Source organism: Oryctolagus cuniculus, chromosome 16 (genome assembly GCF_051225735.1).
Source record: "Oryctolagus cuniculus isolate XC-2025 breed Fujian yellow rabbit chromosome 16, ASM5122573v1, whole genome shotgun sequence".
Lineage (NCBI taxonomy): Eukaryota > Metazoa > Chordata > Mammalia > Lagomorpha > Leporidae > Oryctolagus > Oryctolagus cuniculus.
Window position 1 is genome coordinate 63,337,051 of NC_142882.1, and position 25,437 is coordinate 63,362,487.

The 25,437-nt window shown below is 39.1% G+C and overlaps 1 protein-coding gene across 2 annotated transcripts in view; it reads left to right on the forward strand.

The window, feature by feature from the left end:
- ANLN (anillin, actin binding protein) overlaps window positions 1–24,662 on the forward strand; it is a 64,517-nt gene extending 39,855 nt beyond the window's left edge. For both annotated transcript variants that reach the window (XM_008261644.5, XM_089316108.1), the window contains exons 16-24: window positions 149–197; window positions 290–346; window positions 1,927–1,965; window positions 2,220–2,241; window positions 3,150–3,262; window positions 8,004–8,090; window positions 13,476–13,583; window positions 20,141–20,313; window positions 23,418–24,662. In XM_008261644.5, coding sequence (XP_008259866.3) covers window positions 149–197; window positions 290–346; window positions 1,927–1,965; window positions 2,220–2,241; window positions 3,150–3,262; window positions 8,004–8,090; window positions 13,476–13,583; window positions 20,141–20,313; window positions 23,418–23,541 — 772 coding nt within the window. In that variant the 3' untranslated portion in view covers window positions 23,542–24,662. The remainder of the gene's footprint in view (window positions 1–148; window positions 198–289; window positions 347–1,926; window positions 1,966–2,219; window positions 2,242–3,149; window positions 3,263–8,003; window positions 8,091–13,475; window positions 13,584–20,140; window positions 20,314–23,417) is intronic.
- The last annotated feature ends 775 nt before the right edge of the window (window positions 24,663–25,437 follow it).

A 25,437-nucleotide genomic window follows, 5' to 3' on the forward strand; every position in this document is an offset into this window, starting at 1 on the left:
ACAGACTGTTCTCAGTAATTTTTTTATTGTCTTTTGTTAAAAACACAGCAGATTCTTTTATTCTTAGAGCCTTATAACTATTTGTGTCATTTTAATGGTATAACTTGAGATTTTTTTCTTACAATTTTATTTCTTTTCTTTTTTTCAGACAAGATGTATCCAATGATTTTGAAATAAATATTGAAGTTTATAGTTTGGTAAGCAGTTAAAGCTGTCTAAAATTACCAATGTTGTATTCTTCTTAATCATATGAAATTATAAACCAATTATGTTTTGGGTTTGTATGCAGGTTCAAAAGAAAGATCCTTCAGGTCTTGATAAGAAGAAAAAACCGTCTAAATCCAAGGTAAGAAATAGTAGATACTGGGGCCAGTGCTGTGGCGTAGCACGTAAAGCTGCCACCTGCAGTGCCAGTATCCAATATGGGTGCCAGTTCAAGTCCCGGCTGCTCCACTATGATCCAGCTCTCTGCTATGGCCTGGGAAAGCAGTAGTAGATGGCCCAAGTCCTTGGGCCCCTGCACCCACATGGGAGACGCGGAAGAAGCTCCTGGCTCCGACCATTGCAGCCAATTGAAGAGTGAACCAGTGGACGCAAGACCTCTCTCTCTGTGTCTCTTCCTCTCCTCTCTGTGTAACATTGCCTTTTAAATAAATAAATAAATAAATCTTAAAGTAGTAAATACCTAGTAAAAGTATTATAACCAGAAATAGTGAACATCATCATGCCAGTTTTAATTATTATACAGTTTTTAGTGATTATGAAACTTTTCAGTTTTATGCCCTATTTAATCAATATCTATGAATAGTAAAAGTAAGTTTACTGTTAGTGATCATGATCCCAGTATTACCTCTTGATATACCCAAGTTGTTTTCTCTACATTTGCTTGACAACTACTTTTTATAACTGGTTAAACGTTTTCTGAAGGCATTCCTCTGAACTCATATCTTACTAAGTCCTCTAAATCGAGACTAAGAACTATGTGGTCATTTGCAGGCATAAGCAATAGAACCTCCAACCTGTTTTCTACTTTTCTAGGCTGTTCTTTTGTTTTTTTCCTAAATCCTCATCAAAGAGTTTTTTGGCTCTAACAAAAAACAAATGACAATATTAGAAACCTTCATGAAGAACTCAAGTTTAGCTTTTTTTTTCTTTAAGATTTGTTTATTTTATTTGAAAGGCAGAGTTACAGAGAAGCAGAGAGAGAGATCTTTGAGCCACTGGTTCACTTTTCAATTGGCCACAATGGCCGGAGCTGTGCCGATCCGAAGCGAAGAGCCAGGAGCTTGTTCTAGGTCTCCCACATGGATGCAGAGGCCCAAGGACTTGGGCCATCTTGTACTGCTTTCCCAGTCCTTAGTAGAGAGCTAGATTGGAAGTGGAGCAGCTGGGACTCAAACTGGCGTCCATATGAGATGCCAACACTGCAGCCAGCAGCTTTACTTGCTGCACCACAGTGCCAGCCCCAAGGTTAACTGTTTGTATTTAAGAATTATTTTCTGGGGCTGTTGCCCCGGTGCAGCAGGTTAAACTGCCCCCCTGTGGTGTTGGCATCCCATATGGGCACCAGTTCAAGTCCTGGCTGTTCCACTTCCACTGCAGCTCCCTGCTAATGTGTGTGGGAAAGCAGCAGAAGATAGTCCCTACCACCCACATGGGAGACCTGAATGGAGTTTCTGGTTCCTGGCTCCTGACCCCTGGCTTCAGCCTGGTCCAATCCTGGCTGTTGCGGACATTTGGGGAGTGAACCAGTGGATGGAAGGTCAATCTGTCTCCCTCTCTTCTCTCTGTGTAACAGCCTTTCAAATAAGCAAATAAATCCTAAAAAAAATTTTTTTGTATATGATGCTATCTCAGGGTTGCTTAGATTTAAACTCTGATTCACAGTATTTAATAGGAAATACACTAAGCTATCTTTTCTTCTAGGCTATTACTCCAAAGCGACTCCTCACATCTATGACCACAGTAAGTAGAATTTCTAAGAAATTGAGCTTCCTCAAGAAATCCTTATCTTAACACTTAAAATTGTAACTTTGTTAACCATTTCTGAACCATTAGTACTGTGGGACTCTAAAATATGCTAATGGGGAGAGGGATCCAGATATTTATGTGAGAAAATGTTTTTTGAAATGTCTTTGTAGTGGTAAGGAGTTTTATATTTAAGTCTTCTTAACAAACATAGGAAATAACCTACTGTTTTTCCTTTGCACATTTTGTAGAAAAGCAGCATTCATTCTTCAGGTGAGTAAACCTTGACCTATTTGACATTTTATAATAAGAAAAAGTTGCATACCATGAATACATACTTATGTACTTGGAGGCCTCCTTGATTGATGAATCTTTGGTCTCCTTTGGAGTAATATTTTGTATATGTGTTCTAAGTAACATATCAGATTACTGACTAGAAGAGCGTCAGTCTCCTTGCTACATCATTGGGCACCGCAGTAGGCCACCAGGCATCACGTTACTCATGCTGTCTTAGTCAGTACACATGGAATACCTACCCATTTGGTAGTTGCAGCTTGTAACATTATGCTTTACTACACCATCTATTCTATAGATTTGTTTTGCACTGTTTTTAACTTTACTGGTCATGCCTGGGACTAAATCATGTCAGCAAAGCATCTTCCTACTTCCTTGGAGTTGGTGTGCCAGTAAGCCAAAGGCCCTTTCTAGAATGGCTTCATTTAGAGCGATATTTTCCAAAGAAGACTTAGTTGGAGCTGGTTTTATTCACCTGTTTTGGACTGTTGATCCCTTCTCTGTGGCACAACAGAATTACTAGGAAGACTTGTACAGAAATAGTCTCTGAGGCTAGTTATGTCTCCCTGGGCTATAGTAGCAATGAAATCTTTTCCATATTTTTTATGGAAAAGTTGCATTTTTATGTACACATTTTAAAATTCTGCATCTTCAAATACGCGTCATCACAAATGTTAAGAAGCCCTATACTTTAAATAGAGAATACTAGTTTTCTTTTATCAGGAAATATATTGATGTTTTATTCCCCCCATATTCAATAAATACAGGAAAATGAGATGGTTTGCTTTGTGTCAGTTTAGTTTCTTAATTTTGTTCAGATGGGGTGAGGAATTTTACTTACACTTGCGAAGCTCACCCTGGCACTAAACTTTATTTCCTCTTTACAGTTATGGCCAGCCCAGGAGGTCTCCATGCTGTGCGTACCAGCAACTTTACCCTTGTTGGATCTTACACACTGTCGTTGTCTTCCGTAGGAAACACTAAATTTGCCCTTGACAAGGTAATCCAACTTTATTGTAAGCTTGTGGTTTTTAAATTTTTTTTCTTTTTTATTAAAATGAGGTCAATAGAAATGCCTCAATACTTTCAACTATTTTAACTCTTTGGCCAAAAATGTATGTTCTTAGGATTGTACATTTTAACTGTACCTAAATGATAAATTTTGGATGTTGGAAGCATTTCTTTTATCTAAATAGATTTTCAAAGTAATGTATGCTGGTTTATTCTAAGTCACACTTCAGACTAAAGAAGTATACTTCTTGCATTTAGATATTAAATTTACAGTTTTAAGACATAGTATCTTGTCTGTTTGAACTGTTATTTTCAAAGAAGCAATACTTTTGGATTTAGTTTTGACAAGACAGGGAAAGATAGTTTAATTTCTTAGAAAGGTACTTGTGAGTGTTTTTTCACCATGATGTAATATAATTAAAATTACTAACTAAGCAGGAGTGAAAGGGCAAGAGGCAAACTGTTAATTGGCATGACCCCTGCTGCCTGTAATATAACGAATTTTGTATTTATAGTTAGAATCTAAAGGTGAAGAAGTATAAATATTAGAAAGCCTGTTTTTGAGTACTTGCCCTGATGGTAAACTAATCTTTATGAGCAAAGTCATTCCATTTCTGGGGGGTCTTATTTTCCCAGTATATAATATTAGGGTACCTTAAAACAACCTGACTTTAAAATTCTTTGTATTTATTAAATAAAAGCTTTCTAAAAACAAAAAAAAAAGAAAAAAAATTCTTTGAAATGTTTCCTTTTGATTGCTAGACAAAACAGACAATTTGAAATTTCGACTACTGTTGGTATATAAATATTTTAATTTTTAAAAATTTATATAACTTTCTGTAGTAATTCAGGTAGATTAACAAATTGAGTGATGCTGGATTTTTTTTCTTTTTCTTTTATTTTGTTTATTTTAGATAAATTATGATCTAAAAGAGCGAGAGCTACTGGGCTATTTGTTCCAGGAAAAGGTTGCCATATTTTCTTTGCTTGAAACTAATGAGCTTAAGAATTAGTCCTTAGTTTTTGATCTGTATGTATTTGTTTGACTAACTACTCCCTTATCTTTTTGATTACTTTGAATAATTAAGGACATTATTCTTTCTTTAGATTCTTTCAGATGGGCATCTCTTTCTTTACTCTCAATTCTCCAAAACGTTCTTTGCAAGTTCTCTGTTTTCTTCATGCATGTTTGGTATTTTGGTATTTGGGTTTTTCTCTCCATATTTTTCCTTCCATTTATAATTCTTTAAAATTCTCTATTCACTACAATATTGATTTTTCTGAGTATCGATTAGAATAACCAAATTAGTAACTATATTTAAACTAAAAATTATGCAGTATTTTTACCCTCCCCTGTACTGAAATCTACATTCTGTTTTTGTGGATGTATCTAATGTATTTGTTTCATATAAATAGAAGCTTATAATAATGTGATCTTTTCTTTCTTGCTTCTTTCACTTAGCATAATGTTTTGAAAGTACATTCTTGGTGTAGAATGTGTCAGTATTTCATTCCTTTTATGGCTGAGTAGTATTCTGTTTTTTGTACAAATAACGTTGTTTGTTTATCCATCTGTTGATGGACATTTAGATTGTTTCTACCTTTTGAGAACTGCAAGTAGTGCTGCTGTGAACATGTGTACTATGTAAATATTTGAGTACTTGTCTTCAGTTCTGTTATACATGTACCTAGGAGTGGAATTATAGGCTCATATGATAATTCTGCGTAACCTTTCTGGGAACTTCTGAACTTATGTAGCACCCACACCATTTGATATATCTACCAATAATGTGGATTCCCATTTCTCCAGATGCTTGCCAATGCTTGATATCTTCTGTATTTTATTTTATTTTTATTTTTTTCAAGATTTATTTATTTATTTGAAAGTCGGAGTTAAACCGAGAGAGAAGGAGAGGCAGAGAGAGAGAGAACCCACTTGTTCACTCCCCAACTGGCCGCAGTGGCCGAAGCTGAGCTGATCTGAAGCCAGGAGCTTCTTCTGGGTCTCCCACACAGGTTCAGGGGCCCAAGGGCTTGGGCCATCTTCTATTACTTTCTCAGGCCACAGCAGAGAGCTGGATTGGAAGTAGAGCAGCCAGGACTCGAACCAGCATCCATATGGGATGCCGGCACTGCAGGTGGTGGCTTTAGCCACTACGCTACAGCACTGGCCCCTATTTTCTGTATTTTAAATAGAATTATGCACTAGTTGAAGTGGTACCTTGGTGTGGGATTCATTTGCATTTCCCTAATGACTGTGGATGTTGAGCATCTTCTCATGTACTCACTGGAAGTTGCAAGTGTATATCTTCTCTGAAAACATGTCTATTCTTTTGCCAGATTTTTTATTTTATTTTTTTGACAGGCAGAGTGGACAGTGAGAGAGAGACAGAGAGAAAGGTCTTCCTTTGCCGTTGGTTCACCCTCCAATGGCCGCTGCAGCCGGCATGCTGTGGCCAGCACACCATGCTGATCCGAAGGCAGGAGCCAGGCGCCTATCCTGGTCTCCCATGGGGTGTAGGACCCAAGCACTTGGGCCATCCTCCACTGCACTCCCTGGCCACAGCAGAGAGCTGGCCTGGAAGAGGGGCAACCGGGACAGAATCCGGCGCCCCGACCGGGACTAGAACCCGGTGTGCCGGCGCCGCAAGGCGGAGGATTGGCCTATTGAGCCACGGCGCCGGCCTGCCAGATTTTTCATTGAGTTGCTTGAACTGATTATCAGAGTTCCGTATATAATCTGAATACTAGACCATTATCTAATATATGATTTGCAAATAATATTTTTCCCATTCTGTAGATTATCTTTTTACTTTCTTGGTAATGTTCTTTGATGTACAGAAAGTTACAATTTTTTATTGTAAATAATATATGAGATTTGCCCTTTTAATATTTTACTATAGTATTGTTAACTATAAGTACAGTGCTGTACAGCAGATGTCTAGAACTTTTTCATCTTACTGAAATTCTGTACCAGTCACCTCAGCTCCCTTTTTCCCCTGTCTCCAGCCTATGGTAACCCCATTCTGTTTTCTGCCTCTGTGAATTTGCTTCCTGTAGATACCTCATATGATTGGAATCATGCAGGATTTGTCCTGCTCCTGGTTATTTCAGTCAACATAATGTCCTCAAGATTCATATACGTAGCAGCATATAACAGAATTTCCTTCTTTTTCAGTTTTTTGGGGAGCCTCCAAACTGAAAGGTTTTTAATTTTGATGAAGTCTTTTTTTTTTTGGTGGTATATATACTTTTACTATCATATGTGAGATTCCATTGCCAAATCTGTGATCATGAAGCTTTATTTCTGTATTTTCTTTTAAGAGCTTTATGAATTTTGCTCTCATATTTAGGTCTTACTCATTTTGAGTTCATTTTTTATTTGGTATGAGGTGTAAGTCCAGCTTCATTCAGACTGTATGTCATAGCCAGTTTTCTCAGTGCCATTTGTCAAACACTCTGCTCTTTTACTTTGAATGGTTTTGGCAACCTTGTCAAGACCTTTTGCCCATAGATATATCAGATTACCTCTGAATTTTTGATTGTATTCCTTTTGTCTATATGTGTATCCTTATACCATACTGTAAAACTTTGAATTCATTTTTAAAATTGGGAAGTAGGATTACTCCAACTTTGTTCATTTTTTTTCAAGATTGCTTTGGTTATTTGTTGCCTCTTACAATTCTGTAGAAGTCAGGGATTGACTATTGTTTCTACTGTTTATTGTATTTGTTGCTGAGTAATATTATATGGATTTTTTTAAAGGTTCATTCATTTATTTATCTGAAAGGCAGAGTTGCAGAGAGAGAGAGAGACAGAGAGACAGAGAAAGAGAGATTCTCCACCTGATAGTTCACTCCCCAGATGGCTATAATGGCCAGAGCTGGGCCAGGCCAAAGCTAGGAGCCAGGAACTTCTTATCTGAGTCAGTCATCCATGTGGGTGGCAGGGGTCCAAGCACTTGGGCCAACCTCCACTGCTTTCCCAGGCACATTAGCAGGGACTTGTATCAAAAGTGGAGCAGCCAGAACTTGGACTGGTGCCCTCACGGAATACCAGCTCTGCAGCCGGCAACGTAATCCCCTGTTTCACAGTGTTGGCCCTGTATGAATGTTTAAAAAATGTTTGTTTTCATCTACTTTTAAGACAGAAACACACACACATACACACACACACACACAGAATGAGAGATGGACAGAAGTCTTCCATCTGTTAGTTCACTCCCCTGAGTGGTTCATAGTCAGTGATGGGCTAGGATTATCCCATGTGGTTGACAGGGCCCAAATACTTCAATCATTTTGCCTCCCAGACTCAAATCTGCATTCTATTATGGGATATAGGTGTCTCAGATTAACTCACCATGCCACAACCTCTGTTGCTATATTGTATGAAGTTACAGCATGGTTTATGCAATCCCCTGTTGAATGTATTCTCCTGTGATAGAGAATATATAAACAGTTGCGTTCTTTTCCTAAATCTGTGTTTTCTTTCTCACAGTTTCTTGGGACTTAGGCTTTTGTTTCTGTCAGGCTGTATCTTAAATTAATTTTTTCTTCAATAGTATTTATTGCTAAGGAACCCATGGCTTTTGGCCACATATTTACATTCTAGCTTTAGAAATACTGTGTTTTCAAGATGTAATATTCTCTGTTAATGAGTTACATGCATTTTATCAAGAAAAGTCACACTTTGAAATGATTTTATAAATAATTTACTCTGTTTCTTCACAGGTGCCCTTTTTATCTCCTTTGGAGGGTCATATTTATTTAAAAATAAAGTGTCAAGTGAATTCAAATGTTGAGGAAAGAGGTTTTCTAGTAAGTAACATCAAACTTTATTTTCTTTTTTTCATTTTGTGATATACAGACTTGGTTTTTTGAAGGAATGAAAGCCTGTGTGATGACGTGATAAACTAGTTCAATAAATACTTGTTGCATGTCCTCTACATGCCAGTCATGATGCTGCTGTTGGAATATTATAGCCACAGAAATTAACCCGGTTACCGAAGAGTAGAGAAATAGAAGTGAACAGACGTATTATCCTAGGAGAATGCATAAGATACATAGGTGTAAACTGGTAAAACACCAGTCTTGACTGTAGATGGGGAGTGCTAGAGGAAGCTACTGGAAGAAGTAACTTCTGAACTGCTGAATAAGTTAGCCACAGGAAAGGGATGAAGTGTTTCAGGGAGTGTGTGCAGTGGCCACCCGAAGAAAAGAAGGTTGATGTGTTCAGATGGGGGTAGCTGTTTCCGGATAGCCAGAGCTTAGCATTTGAGTATTTGTGTGTGAGGAGGGTGGGGTAGTGAGGAGAGTCCCTGGGGAGGAAAGTATGGTTAGGAGACATAAGACAGGTATTAAACTAAAGCCAGTGGGTTACTCTTAAGAGGATTTTAAACAGAGGAAAACATCACTTTTGGGGCTTAGGAAAATCTTTCTGAACAATGTATAGAACATGAATTGGAAAATGGCAACTCTGAAAAGCTGAATGGATGACAGTTGCTACATGTAGAGGTGGTGGGGACTGGGAGCCAGGATGGAGTGAAGGATCCCTCATGGAGAAGTGAAGAAGGGCAGATGCTAATGATTTGGCTTCAGAGAGTAGAAAAGCAGTAGTCAGAGTGGCACCCAGCCTAGTCCTGCCCACACTGATGGGTGGCCACGCTGCTACTAAGATAAGGATCTTTGGGTAAAAGCATGTATGCTCCTTGTTCCTATGTTTGGGACAGGAGGTGGTATATTTTCCCCCAATATTTTGTTGTTTAAAATTATGAACATTACATGTAGTAATGTTTATAGAATTTTACCTTCTCAACTATCTTTAACCTTTTAACAATTTTTTATTCTTTTTATCATATTATCTACTTTCTAGTCATCTCTCTAGCTATTATTCAATCTGTCTTGTCTTTTTTTGAAGAATTTCAAAGTATATTGTAGGCATTAGACATTTCCTCTAAAACTTAAGTCACCTGGCTTTGACAAATGTACACACCTGTCTAACCCAGATTTCTGTTGGGTGTAGAGTATTACCCATCACCTGGAGAGTTCCCGCATTCTTTCACCTGTCCAGTCAATTCCTACCTGAGGTGGGAAGTTGAATGAACTAGATTTTAAACATTTGAATTTTAGATATATAGAGACATCTCAGTCGGGAGCTCAAGATCGATGTTTTAGTTGAAATAAATATTTGGGTATATGCAGTGGGGAGATGGTAATAGAAGCTTAGAGCAAGCGAGTAAGGCAGAATCACAGGAACATTTAACATTTCAAGGTCAGGCCAAGGAGAGAACTCCTCAGAGGAGGCTGAAAGGAGGAAATTGGAGAATTGAATGCCCTGTTTGCCAAGGGAAGAGAGTCTGAAGGAAGGATTGGTCCAGGTAGATAAGGTCTGTTACTATTTTGAACTTCAAGGCCATCCTAGCCTTGGTGAGAGCAGAAGCTAGACGGCAAGTGACTGTAGAGTGCGTCATGGGAGGTGAAGTATGAGAACAGGGGCAACTTGGGAATAAAGTTTGGCAGCAAAGGAATAGAGTGTCATCCTTGCAGAGGTGTATATAGTGAAAGAAGGAGGTTGTCTACATTTTATTAAGATGAGCAAGAGACTTGTGTAGCTTTAAATGCAAATGGGTAGCTTCTAATAGGGCTAAACAGGTTGACAATAGGGACCTTGGGGAACCTGAAGGTAGGATTAATAGGCTAATTCTTGGAACAAGGTTGTGAGAGTAGAGGAAATGAGCCCAAGCCACAGTTCACAGTTGGAATTGATGGTAAAAGAATTATCCTTTTTCCATTATCAGAGGGGGAATGTTGTGATGGAATACATAGAAGATTGTGAGTGTGTTAAAAATCTAATTGGTTTTCTCTGTGTCATAAACTTAATATTATAAGAGATGTTAAAAGTCAGTTTTCAGTTGCTGTCAAAGGGTGCAGAAAGAGCTGGATTGCAAGGGAAGCCTGCTTCTGAAGGATACTTCCAACACGTTTTTCTTCCTTGCTTGCTTTTTTTACAGCTAAATCCAGTAGGTGGCACTAGATATTCTTGGGAAAAGCTTTTTACAAAATTTCTGACTAAAGGCAATGTTTACCTACTGACTTTTTCTTTTCATGTAAATATTTTCATGTTTTGTAAGATTCCTCTTGCAACTGATAAGCCCTGTTATGTTGGCTGGTTCATTTGTGTATACTCAGAAGTCTGACCAAGTTAGTCTTTGAGGTAGAATCTCAACTGGTTTGTTAAATCTCTTCAACTTTGCTCTGCTTTGATTCCTAAAGCTCATTTTTTTTCCCTTAAAGACATTTACTTGAAAGGCAGTTACAGAAAGAGAAAGAGAGAGATCTTCCATTTATTGGTTCACTCCTCAAATGGCTGCAACAGCTGGGGCTGGGCCAGGCCGAAACCAGAAGCCTGGAGTTCCATCCCAGTCTTTCATGTGGGTGCAGGGGCCCAAGCACTTGGGTCATCTTCTGCTGCTTTCCTAGGCAGATTAACAGGGAGTTGGATTGGAAGTGGAGCAGCCAAAATTCAAACCAATGCCCATGTGGATTGCTGGCACCATAGCCGGTGGCTTAACCCACTGAGCCGCAACACTTGCCTCTGAAGTTTTCTTAACTGCAGACATTGAGACAAAAAGTTTGCTGCTCAAATCTTGAGAAGCAAGAAAAACATATTATCTGGTCCCATGCCCCTTCGTCCACAACATCTTCAGTTAATTTTGGTATAGTGGGTACTAAGTAAATGATGAAGAAGAAATAAAGATTCTCAGAATCACCAGTGACCTTCACCAAATCCAAATCAATGGCCATTTCTCTGCAATTCTTCTTTGTTTTTAAAAATATTTATTTATTTATTTGAAAGCTAGAGCAATAGAGAGAGAGAGAGAGAGAGAGAGAGAGAGAGAGAGAGATCTCTTCCATCCTCTGGTTCATTCCCCAAATGGCTGCACCAGCCAGGTCTGGGGCAAGCCAGGAACTTCATTCGGGTCTTCCGCATGGGCAGCAGCCTAAAGCTCATTCTTATCACACCCACACTTACAGAAATATAGAGAAGGAGCTGGAGACTAGTTGCCACTGCCCTCTATGAAAAGTAGAGAGAATAGTATTTGAAAGGGAAGGCGGCTGCATTTGGTTTCCTCTTGCGTATATACCACAGGTACCTGCAAAGGAGGGAGCCTGCATCAGCATCAGAGACTGGGATGTGGCTCTATGGTGCTGATCCACTCTGAGCAGTAAGAGAAGGGTCTTCTGGATGGATAGCTATGTGGCCCCACTTCTGCTTTGTGTCTGTGTGCTATTTAATTTCCTTCACCCTCAGTTTTCTCAGCTGTAAAAATGTGAATGCTGTCCTTTTCTTGTTCCTTTGTGATATCTGGTGTTACTCTTAGCCATCAACATTTTTCTTGTCTGTTACCTTTGTGATATAAAAAACAGACACAAGGAGGAGCTGGTGAGTCATTGGCGCTGACTTTTGTGCTTAAGATTGAAATAACAAGATTCCTTTCTTTGCTCCTTCAGTGGCTGTGAGTAGTATTGCCCAGGAAAGTCATGCTTTGGAAAGGAAAGAGGAGGGGTAGGGGAGAAGAAAAAGGTGGGGCAGGAGGGAATACGGTTGGAGTAAGCTAATGAATCTGAGCTAATTAATTAATTGGATAAATTTGAGGTTTCAATCTATTATAGAATGATTTTCTCTTATACAAACCCAGAGATCACACTCCTAATTCCAGCAGCCTTTTGGAAAATTCACAGAAATGAGTCCAATGAAAAGAGTGTGTATCCTACTGTCCTATGATTGATTAAGGATTAAGGTGATATTAAAAGTACATTAAAATCTATTTAGAATGGCACCTATCACAGCAAGAACTAAATAATCATTGTTATTATTAACTACCCAACAATCAGAAAGATAAAGCTGTGATTTGAAGGAGTAAAAGCTTTGGTACATTCTGAAACCAAAATCAGAGTTGCCTTTGGATTATCTGTCCTGGGGACAGCATAGTAGGGCCCGCTGCCTATTTTATGGACTTTTAGAATGTAGACTCATCTGTTCACTTGGCATCTGTAGCAGCTTTTGTACTACAACAACAAAGCTGCTGTGACAGGGACCATATGGCCCAGGAAATCCACAAAATATTTACTCTTTGGCCCTTTACAGAAAAAGCTGACTGACCCCTAATCTCTAAGTATTTTTAGCTTCCTTTGTTCTTTAATGTAAAAGTTCCTACAAGAATTATTCTTTTAATTAAAAGTGGGGGCTTTTATACAAATTAGGGCCCTGTTGTGACTATAACCATAGATAGCGTGAGAAAACTCCTAGTTTCTACTTATTATTGTTTACGAAGTCCGTCCAGGAAAAGACCATGTGAGTTAGTTCCCTGTTCAAGAGTCCTGCGGGACTGCAGGGGGATGCTACTTATTGATGGCAATGGACCTGGAGTTCTGGTGTCATTGCAGTAATCCGTCAAGGTTTGTCACAAGTTGACTCTTTCTAATCCTGTTAGAGAATTTGTTCTCCTAAATAATAGTCTTTCATGTTAAGATAGGTTTAACTTCATGTGTTTTCAATAGTTTTAAGATATTTAAGATATGATATTCTTAATCATTTTATTCTCCAAAATTGGGGTACTTTTCTCATTTGACAAGTACTTGGATAGGGACAACATATTTTGTAAAAAGTTTTAAATTAGGTAGAGATATTTCTTTGTAGTTAATATCTGAATATTCTCCTTTTTTAAAAAAGATCCTTTTGAAAGGCAAAGTTAGAGAGAGTGTGAAAGTGAGATCTTCCATCTGCTGGTTCACTGCCCAAATGGCCGCAATGGCCAGAGATGGGTTAATTTGAAGCCAGGAACCAGGAGCTTCATCAGGGTCTCCCACGTGGGTGCAGGGGCCCAAGTACGTGGGCCATCTTCCACTGCTTTCCCAGGTGCATTAGCAAGGAGCTGGATGAGAAGTAGAGCAGCTGGGACTTGAATTGGCAGCAGCTTTACCCACCATGCCTCAGTCCTGGCCCCTTGGATAGTCTTAAATGTTTGTAGATGATGTCAATGTTTGTAGATGATGAGTAAAAGACATACAAATTAGAAATAAATTTTAAGATATGAAATATATCAACATATTTAAGTTTAACGTATGTTAAACATATGCATCTCATTGTTGGGATATTTTTCTCCAGTTTTCTAAAGTCAGCAATTCATTTTACTTTTCCAGACTATATTTGAAGATGTTAGTGGTTTTGGTGCCTGGCACCGAAGATGGTGTATCCTTTCTGGAAACTGTATCTCTTACTGGACTTACCCAGATGATGAGAAACGAAAGGTAGGTTGGATTGTGATGGTCATTGTGAAAGCTGTGACTGACTTTCCCATCTTGATTCATACAGCTGTTCCTCTACCCCTCCACGCCCTTTGCTATGTACTTACTAAACCATTTAAAGTGTTAATATAGACCAGTGCATTTTATGTATGTGTGAGCATTTATATCCTATCCATTCCCTATGACTTGACTACCCTGTGTTTTGTATTTTTATAAAGATTTATTTATTTATTTGAAGGGGAGAATAACAGAAACAGAATGAATGAGAGAGAAACAGAGAGATTGTCTATCCAATGCTGGTCCAAGCTGAAGATAGGAGCCCATAACTCCATCTGGATCTCCCACATGGGTAGCAGGGGCCCAAGTGCTTGGGCCATTTTCTAGAGATGGATTAGAAGCAGAGCTCCTGAGGCTCCAGTTTATACTCTGGTATAGGATGCCAGCATTGCAAGGCCTAACCCACTGTACCACAATGCTGGCCCTGTAAGAACATTTCACAAGTAGTTTTTCCATTCTCCCCACTTATGGACACTTAGATTATTTATAAATTGTTGCTATTTCAAGCAGTATTACTGTGATTTATATACCATTACATATTTCTTATATACCATTACTTGGATGAACATTCTTTCTTGAGGTTGACCTAGTTTGCGTACCTTCAACTTGACTGGATTTTTATCAGATGATTCATGACAATGTGTTTGCACAATTTTCTGTTGTCACCAGGGATATTTGAGTGTTCTGTTTTCTGTATCTCAGCCAACACTTGATATGTAAACCTTTTAAACCTTTGTCGGTATGACAGATGTAAAATGTTATCTCATTGTACTTTCATTTTGTGTCTGCTTGCTTACTAGTTTAAGTATCTTGTGGGTATGGCCAATTTTATTTTTCTCTTCTGTGAGTTATTTGAATGTTTTATCTGTTTTTTTTTTTTTTTTTTTTTTTTTTTTTTAAGATTTATTTGAAAGGCAGAGTTGAGGGATGTGGGGGGAGAGAGAAAGAAAGATCTTCCATCTGCTGGTTCACTCTCCAAATGGCCACAACAGCTGGTGCTGTGCTGAGCCAAAGCCAGGAGCCAGGAGCTTTATCCATGTCTTCCTCATGTGTAGCAGGGACCCAAGTACTTGAGTCACCTTCTGCTGCTTTCTTAGGCACATTAGCAGGGAGCTATATTGGAAGTGGAGCGACCAGGACTCAAATTGGTGCCTGTATGGGATGCCAGCATCACAGACAGTGGTTTTACCCATTATGTCTCAATGCTGGCCCCGTCTATCTTTTTCTTGATGTGATTACATTTCTCTAGTCTTAACCTGGCCTATCTTTTAACTTATCTTCATAGATTCTTTCTATTAACCTAATTTTTGTAGTGTTAATGTAATGAGATCTATCAATCTATTGCTTTGTTTGTGAATTTTGAGTCTTATTTAAGAAAATTATCCCTAATCTATAGTCATACAAAGTTTTTTTTAAAGATTATTTATTTATTTGAAAGGCAGAATTACAGAGTCAGAGGCAGAGAGAGATCTTCCATCTGCTGGTTCACTCCTCAAATGGCTGCAACAGCTGGAGCTGTGCTGATCTGAAGCCAGGAGCCAAGAGCTTCTTCAGGGTCTCCCACATGGGTACAGGGCCCAAGCACTTGGGCTATCTTCCACTGCTTTCCTAGCAGAGAGCTGGATTGGAAGTGGAGCAGTCAGGTCTCAAACCAGTGCCCCTGTGGGGCTCCGGCACTGCAGGTGGTGGCTTTACTTGCCACACCACAGCACCAGCCCCATAGAGATTTCTTTTATGCTTCCTTCTAAAATTATAAAGTTTCATACTTCACATTAATTTACTTAGAATTTTTTCACCAACTGGATAACCAGTTAAGCCAGTATCATTGAATGGCCAATCTTTCTCCCACTGATCCACAATACCATTTCTGGCATATGTCAAGATATTATTGTATCTTGTAGTGCAGTAGATTAAGTTGCAGCCCCCCACAATGCTGGCATCCCATTGGGGAACCGGTTCAAGTTTTGGCTGCTCCACTTCCAATCCGGCTCCCTGCTAATGTACCTGGGAAGTTAGTAGAAGATGGCTCAAGTGCTTGGGCCCCTGCCACACATGTGGGAGACCTGGATGGAGTTCCTGCCTCCTGGTTTTAGCTGGGTCCCATCCTGGCCATTGTGGTCATCTGAGTAGTCAATCAGCAGATTTTCTCTTACCTCCCCCACCCTTTTCCCACCCAGTCTCTTTCTCTCCCTGTAACTGCTTTTAAAATAAATAAAATAGATCATTTAAAAAAAAGATATCATTTTGCATATATGTGTAAGATGTCATTGCAGGGTAATTTTATATTTAGACTTTCAATTCTTTTTTCTTTGATCTGTTTCTGTATCCCAGTCTCAATTAAAATCAATGTATGTTTGGGCTGGCACTGTGGTGTAGCAGGTAAAGCTGCCGCTTTTCCCATATGGGCACCGATTTGAGAGCTGGCTGCTCCACTACAGATCTGCTCTCTGCTGTGGCCTGGGAAAGCAATAGAAGAGGCCCAAGTCCCTGACCCCTGCACCCAAATGGGATGACCCGGAGGATGCTCCTGGCTCCTGGCTTCGGATCGGCATAGCTCCATCAGTTGCGGCCGACTTGGGAGTGAACCATTGGATGGAAGACCTCTCTCTCTCTCTCTGGCTCTGGCTCTGGCTCTGGCTCTCTGTAACTCTGCCTTTCAAATAAATAAATGAATCTTTAAAAAAAAGATTCAGTGAAACCAAATGGTCATGAAGTAGGGAAAATGGACATATATAGGCACAATTTATAAACAGCCAATAAGCATATCAACCCTATGAGTAATTTTAAAATTAGTCAAAGTGAAAATTGGTTATGGGATAAGAAACAGAAAACCTTACGTATTGGTAGTACAAATATAAAATCATCTATAATTGGTAGACAATTTGTTAATAGCAAAAAGCAGTAAGAATGAGAATATTCTGATGCCACAATTCTATCTAGGTTTTTTACTAAGCAAATACAGAGGTATTTATACTTATGTAGTCACTGAATTTTCATGATAGAAAATTAAATACAGATGACAATAATAGGGACTGTTTAAATAAATCATGGTGATATATTTCTAGAAAATATGACAGACTAAGTAGTCTGAAAGACCTCCTAGTACATAATCCCCTAAATGCTGGGTAACTGAACTCATAAGAAGTGCAAAGCCAAAAATCAATGGGGATAGGCCGGCGCCACAGCTCACTAGGCTAATCCTCCACCTGCGGCGCCGGCACCCCGGGTTCTAGTCCCAGTTGGGGCGCCGGATTCTGTCCTGGTTGCTCCTCTTCCAGTCTGGCTCTCGGCTGTGGCCCAGGAGGGCAGTGGAGGATGGCCCAGGTGCTTGGGCCCTGCACACGCATGGGAGACCAAGAGGAAGCATCTGGCTCCTGGCTTTGGATCGGCGCAGTGCGCTGGCCGCAGCATGCCAGCCACAGCACGCCGGCGGTAGTGGCCATTTGGGGGGTGAACCAATGGAAAAGGAAGACCTTTCTCTCTGTCTCTCTCACTGTCTAACTCTGCCTGTCCAAAAAAAAAAAAAAAAAAAAAAAAGGAAGCAACAACATAAAATAGCAAGCTCAGCCGAAATCCTGTTATTCCTTGGGCATCTGTCTACACTAGGGACCTGAAGCCTTGGCTCGCACAGGTGAAATGATATAGTAAGAACTGCAATGCATTATTGCTTATGAATCAATTAGGAAGAATTGCCTTAGCACACATGATTTAAAAAAAATTATTTGGGCCAATGCTGTGGTGCATTGAGTTAACGCCCTGAAGTGCCAGCATCCCATGTGGTCGCTGGTTTAAAACCTGGCTGCTCCACTTCTAATCCAACTCTCTACTATGGCCTGGGAAAGCAGTACAAGATGGCCCAAGTCCTTGGGCCCCTGCACCTACGTGGGAGACTCGGAAGAAACCCCTGGCTCTTGGCTTGGGATCGGCGCAGCTCCGGCCGTTGTGGCTAATTGGGGAGTGAACCAGTGGATGGAAGACCTTCCCCTCCCCCCTGCTTCTCCTCCCTCTAGGTCTCCCACATTGGTGCAGGGGCCCAAGGATTTGTGCCATCTTCTACTGCTTTCCCAGGCAAGAGCAGAGAGCTGGATCAGAAGTGGAGCAGCTAGGACTTGAACCGGTGCCCATATGGGATGCCGGCACTGCAGGCCATGGCTTTACCTGCTATGCCATAGAGCTGGCCTTGGGTTTCATTCATTGTTTACTTATTTGAAAAAATGAGGAAAGAGAGAATGACAGAGAGAAAAGCTCCCATCCACTAGTTTGCTCCCCAGATTCCCTCATCAACTGAGGGGCTAAAGCTAGGAGCCAGGACTCAATCCAAATCTCCCACATGGCTGGCAGGAACCGGACTAACTCAGTCTGCATTAACAGGAAGCTAGAATCAGGAGCCTGGTATTGAACCCAAGTACTCTGATATGGAATGTGGGCATCTTAACGGATGTCTTAACTTGAAGGCCATACATTATTCTGTGTTTCCTGGATTTTTAACTCTACTTTGACTTTTATTCCATACAGGGCTTCCAACAAATCAAAGCAATTATTTGGCTTTATTGTTTAGAAACACATAATAGTATTTATACATGAAGTGGATGTCTAGGTTTCCTTTATAGAAAGGGGAGAAATGGATGATTTATAGATAAAAGGTTGAATATATAATATTTTAAAGATTTCTTTATTTATTTGAAAGGCAGAGAGTGAGAGAGAGAGATATCTTTGTCTGTTAATTTAGTCTCCAAATGGCTGTAGTGACCACAGCTTGGCCAGGCTAAGGCCAGGAGCCTGGACTTCCATCCGAGTGTCAGGTGCCCAAGCACTTGGGATGTTTTCCACTTCTTTCCCAGGTGCATTAGCAGAACTGGAGTAGCCAGGACTTGAACCAGTCAGTGCTCATCTATGATACTGTTGTTGCAGTCAGTAGCTTAACCCACTGTGCCACAGCACTGGCTCCTGAATATATATTTCTAACTGTTGAAACTGGTTGAGGTATTTAAGGGTTCACTATATTGTTCTTTTTTCTGTCTAAAGTTTTCTATAGTAGTTTATTATTTTTCTAAAGTTTATAGGATAGTTGGCAAGAGCTAGCAGTTGATATTTTTTATTTTGATTTTTATATCTGAAAAAAACAGTAATAAATATTTGAATGTTTCTTTAATCCCAGTATAACTGAATTTTAACTTTTTAGAGACTTTCTGAAAATTTTAATTGACATATTTTGGAGGTACAATGTAATATTTTGACAAATGTATACATATGTATATGTATCACCTCAAATAGTCTTTGCTTTGTTCATTCTTTCTCTCTTCTTCTTTCTTCTTCATTTGAAAGGCAGAGTGACAGAGAGGAAGTGACAGAGATCTTCCATTCATTGGTTCACTCCCTAACTAGCCTCAACAACCAGGGCTGGGCCAGGCTGAAGTCAGGAACCAGAAACTCCATCCATGTCTCCCATGTGGATAGCAGGGGCCCAAAGACTTGGGCTGTCTTCCGCCGCTTTCCCAAGCACATTAGCAAGGAGCTAGATCTGAAGCAGAGCAGCTGCAGCAGCTTAACCTGCTGCATCATAATGCTGGCCCCCAATATTTGTCATTTCTTTGTGGTAGCATTTCAAATCCTCTTCTATCTATTCTGAAATACTTAGTACATTGTTATTAACTGTAGTCACCCTGCTATGCTTTAGAACACCAAGACGTATTCCTCCTAACTGTAACTGTACTCACTGACCAACATCTCCCTGTGCCCTGTCCACTTCCCCCAGCCTCTGCTAGCCACTATTCATTCAACTCTGCTTTTAAATTTCACTTGTAAGTGTGATCATACAGTAGATTTGTCTCTCTATATCTGATTTATTACCCTTAATATAATGTCCTCTAGGTTTATCTTTGTTTTTGCAAATGATAGAATATTTTTTTTCTCCCTAGGCTGAATAGTTTTCCATTGGGTGTATATACCACATTTTAGGTTGTTTCTATATCTTTGCTGTTGGAAATAATGCTGCAGTGAACATGAGTGTGTAAACATCTCTTTGACATACTTATTTCAAGTCCTTTGGGTATATGCCTAGTGGTAGGACTGCCGGATCATATGATAGTTCTCGTTTTAGTGTTTTGAGACCTTCCAAAGCATCTTCTGTAATGGCTGTACTAGTTTGCATTCTCATCAGCAGTGTATGAGACTTGTCCTCTGCAATCTCATCAACCTTGTTATCTAACAACCAATCTAACAAATGAGAGCTGTTAGATACCTCACTGTGGTTTAATTTGTGTTTCTCTGATGATTAGAGATACTGAGCATTTTTTGCACATATCTGTTTCACATTTGTACGTCTTCCTTTGAGAAATGTCTGTTCAAGATCTTGTCCAATTTTATGGGGTTATTTTTTTCTTGTTGAATTTAAACTTTCATTGACTTTTAAATTTTAATTTGTGTAAACTTAAACACAACTTAATGCTTACTGACTTAATCTTGTTTACTATTTACTGATTTTTTTAAATGTATCTTTAAAGAATCCCATAGGAAGGATAAATCTGGCCAATTGTACCAGTCGTCAAATAGAACCAGCCAACAGAGAATTTTGTGCAAGACGCAACACTTTTGAATTAATTACTGTCCGACCACAAAGAGAAGATGATCGAGAGACTCTTGTCAGCCAGTGCAGGGATACACTCTGTGTCACCAAGTATGTATTGGCCTATAAATATTTCTGTCAGCTAATGATTGACTGTCCGTTATATTCTTGGCACTCCAGGAAATATCTGAGATTGTCCTTGACTCTGAAAAAATGCAGCCTTAGTAAGAAGACAGATGCACACAACAGAAAGAGACAACCTACAATCACTAAAAATAGAGTTAAGAAAAGTATAATATTCATGACGCATCTTAGCTAATCGTGTTTTCCAGTGTGGGTTTTTTATTTTATTTTTTTAAAGATTTATTTCTTTATTTGAAAGGCAGAGTTACAGCGAGGCAGAGACTGAGAGGTGGGGAGGTCTTCCATCCACTGGTTCACTCCCCAGTTGGCCGCAATGACCGGAGCTATGCCGATTTAAAGCTAGGAGCCAAGAGCTTCTTCCAGGTCTCCCACGCGGGTGCAGGGGCCCAAGCACTTGGGCCATCTTCTACTGTTTTCCCAGGCCATAGCAGAGAGCAGGACTGGAAGTGGAGCAGCCAGGATGTGAACCAACATCCATTCGGGATGCTGGCACTGCAGGCTGTGGCTTTACCTGCTATGCTACAGCACTGGCCCCTCAGTGTGGGCTTTTTAAGGAAATCAGCTAATAATTTTGGGGTTAGGTTTAAAGACCTTCTTTGTAGTTGAGAAGTCTAACATTTTTCAGACATTTTATACGTCCCTTCCTTTCCATTGCAAAAATAATCCCTCTTAGATGACTCACAAAATCAAATTTCTTCTATTCTGCAAATTTCTGATTAGAGATCAGCAAATTGGTAGGACTATTACTTTCATTTATTTTTAAAGACTTATTTATTTGAAAGAAAGAGTGACGGAGAAGGAGAGACAGAGAGAAACATCTTCCATTTACTGGTTCACTCCTTAAGTGACCACCACAGTCATTCTGGATAAGCCCAAAGTCAGAAGACAGGAGCTCCATCTGGGTCTCCTGTTGGGTGGTAGGAACTCAAGAATTTGGGCTCTCATCTGCTGCCTCTCAGAAACATTAGCGGGAAGCTGGACCAGAGAGCAGAGCCAGGACTGGCACTGACATTCTGATAGGAGAATCTTGTGGGTGGCTCCGTCTGCTGTGCCACAATGTCAGCCTCACTTTTTTAAAAATTAACTTATTTGTTTTTATTAACCTGAGCTTAAGTATAAGGTGCAAAATTTTATTGCTAAAGGTCTAACATAGGTTCATTTTTTTTGGATACCTAAAGAAGCTTAAAGGCCAACTTAAGTGTACAAAGTGTGACTAGGGACCAAAGTTAGAATTTAGCAGTCTATGTTACTCAGGCTATTGCTGGATATGCCAGAGGAGGAGACAGGTAGAACTAGCTTCATGAATTTCAAATATGAGTGGTTGAGAAAGCTACAGCCAGGAGACACTACTGAAACAGAACAAAGTTGCCCAGAGATTGCTGGTTGTTTTTAAAATAGCCAGAGAACCCATTCTTTGGAAATTTTTAATATCTGAACTATTTCCAGATTAATTTATGTTAACTGATCTGTTCCTTTCTTTGAACCTCCTTCTATACAGCTATAGTATTCAGGACATGGGAGGCAAAGTGAACTTATAGTCACTTTGATAGATACCCTGTCCATGAACATTGTCAACAGAAGAACCAACCAAAATACAGCACCAAAATAGTTCCTAACCACAATAGCCCATTTTAGTCTTTTAAAATATTTTTCACATTTTTCATCCAAACTTATGTTTTATCTTATAGATTTCTCCTTAGACCTTCCCTTGGATTGAAGTAGCTAGATCACTGTTGCTCTAATTACTGTGGACCTCATTGTAACATTATTATATCTTAGGTGGATACTACTTTCCCCAAGTTTATGAGAGTGGTACATACTTACTTAATTCAGGTTTGGTTGAGTCTTCAGTTTTCCTTGGGGGCCAAAAACTTATTTCACTTTTTTGATTATAAGAATATAAACATTCTGCAGTTAGGCATTCTCTTGCTTTATTATTGATCCTTTACAGGGCCTTTTTGATCTATAGCTATACCTTTTACCTAAGTTTAATTACTTTGTTTCATTCTACTAACCAAGCTTTTTCTTTTCCTTCATTGGTACCAAAGATTTCTCTTATGATAAATACTGCCTGCTTCAAAATACAGAATCCATGTTTGAACTGGAAATGCTTTGTTACTTGGGGAAGCAGTTTTTTACAGTGGAGCTTTCAAGTCAACAGACCTAAGTTGAAATCCTGAGTCAGTGCTTTACCAGATGTAACCATGGCAGGTCTCTTGAGTTTGTTGGTTTTCTGGGTTCTCCTGTCTCAAAGGAAGAAATAAATGCTACAGGGATACCATAGAAATTAATGAGTTGGCATAAACAGCATAGTTTGGAGCACAAGGGATGAGTTCAACAAATGGCCACTATTATTTTTGTATGTAGTGTTCTATTGACCACTAGGAGATAATAAACTCACCATTTATTCATGCTTACGGCTTTTTTGAGCCTTTGGAGAAAAAATGTTAGCATACAGAAGCAGTACATTATAAACCTGACAGCTGGTGACTCTCTAGAGGCATGTCTGGCTGAGCATTGGGGGATTCCCTCTTTCCTTTCCTTTCCTTTCCTTGCCTGCCCTGTCAACTAGTTACTCATTTAACTTGTAGAGAGATGTGGATACAAGGAGAGAATCCTGATGTGCACAGACACATTAGGAGAAGCAAAGACTTAGGATCTTTAGCTAATTCATTGTAAATACCATGTTCTGCTAACACAGTAAGACAAAATGGGCATGGTGCAAAATAGTTTTGCTTTTAAAGCCAGCCAAAAGTTCATGAACCTGTGAGTCCAAGTCTTTGGAAATTTGAGTCTGAAGGATCTGGGGACCTCCCAGATCTGGGCCTGTGGTTATCTTGCCGAGAAGTTGCCCACACTCTGTGGATGTCTCACCCCATCAAATTGCCAGGCTAGATAATTGTTCTCTGCTGTACTTGGAAAAGTACCTCGCTATGTAGCTCTTGATTAGCACTCACTAAAAGAAGAACTAATTTTACTGATTTATTTAGGTATTTGTTTCCTAGTCAGAGTCCTTGCTGGTACTGAATGTGGTGGAAGAATCCTGATCTTTTGTTTGTTTGCTCCTTTAGGAACTGGCTGTCTGCAGATACTAAGGAAGAGCGGGACCTCTGGATGCAAAAACTCAATCAGGTTCTTGTTGATATTCGCCTCTGGCAACCTGATGCATGCTACAAACCTATTGGAAAGCCTTAAACCAGGGGATATTTCCGTGCCACATAGTGGTTTTTTTTTTTTTTTTTTTTTTTTTTTTTTTTTTTTTTTTTTTTTTTTGAGCAGTGTCATAAAAGTATCTTAAGGAAACACACTTAAGAACATTAGATTTGCTGATTGAATGCTTTAAATATGAAAGGGTTTGTGCAAATATTCACTACATATGCAGTATTTATATGTTTTGTGTATAAAACTTCATTTGGTTTCTGTCATTCATAAATGATTAGAAGTAAATTCCTTATAGTTGATTTTGCTAAATAGTATTTAAAAGTCTCATTTTCCTAGAAATCTAATTATTTAGTTATTCATGACAAAATATTTTTTTAAAAATAAGAAATTCTGAGTTATCTGCTTGGAGTTCTTGGTGTCGCAGTAGCAAGGTCTTACAGAAGTTGGAGATAGAAACCTCAGGTTGGTGATCCCTTCTCTGGCCTTGATAGTTTTTTCTGAAGTTTATGATCATTTCTTGATTGTGATTATGACCTGTTATCAGAGTACTGAAAAAAATGTCTGGGACTTCATAGAAACATTTTAGTAATGGATATGAGGACTTTTTCAAATAGCAAATGTATTGTTTAAAGCTTAAAGCTGCCTTCAAAAAAGAGATGTAGACAGGGTACATCGTGTAAAATTTTGGGACTGAATATTTTATATAGGAGAGTTAATAATCACATGGTTTACATTTATTCAGTTATGATGTATGCAGTGTGGTGCACATTTTCATAGAATTCAGGCTTTACTGAAATAACTTTTTTGGCCGTATAGCTTATAGATTCCTCAAATGTTAGAATTCTATCTGCTTCTGTAACAAGAACAAATGTAAATTGAAGAATCTTTAAAGCTGCTATGGACTAATACTTTGCCTGCCAAAGTTCTTGGTTTTTTTTTTTTTTTTTTTTTTTAATGTTCATCAATGACCATGTCTAGAAACCTACTTTGAAATCATTCAAAAAAACATTGTCATGTATTACCTTCAAAAGTCTAATACCTTTTTTATTAGAAAATATTGTAAAGCATGGTCTGAACGTTTAAATATACTTTGAATTTCTTCTCTGAATTGTTAAAGTTATTAGTGATTTCATTTATAAACACTAATTCTATCACCTTCTGTCATTTTTTTGTTCATTCAAATGTGTTTTCTTATGTTTATTATAAAAATATATTTTATGATCTCTTACCCAAATAAATACTTGTAAATGGCTTAAGGAATCATTTGTTCAAGAAATACTGTTTATATGCATGGTGCAGCTCTTCTACATCCCTAGGCTGTAAGGCTGCTGCTGCTTTTTTTTTTTTTTTTCTTTTTTTTTTTTAGGTTGTTTGTGAGATCAATGGAGCTCCCAATCTCCCAATTGCAGGTTCCCTCCTCAAATGCCTCAAATGGCTGGGGCTGGGCCAGGGCCAGTGCTAGAGTCAGGGACTTAATCCAGGACTACTACATGAGTGACGAGGACCCAACCATTTGAGCCATTACTGCTGCCTCTCAGGGTTTGTGTCAGCAAGGAGCTAGGAGCAAGAACCTGTGGGAGTTCCTAAGGGTATTGTACTGACAGTGCTTCATTCATCTTTTTAGCTGCAGCCCAGTACTTGGCTCATTGTGTAGTCTTAGGACTGCTGTCGAATGTATAGGTGAGTGAAAGATCCATTTCCGAGGCATTTCAGCAACTTATGGCAATTGGGGAAGTATTTGAGGTGGAGGGGATTCCCAGATGCTTAGCAGAGAATGGATGATGGGAAGGTCCCTTGTGTATATTGATAGACTTGCATTTATTTTTGTATAGGCATTACCTATCATGGTGCAAAATCTCAGAGACACAACAAGTTTAAGTGAAAAGTAAATCTTTCTCTGATAATCACTTTTAGCAGTATTCTATTTTA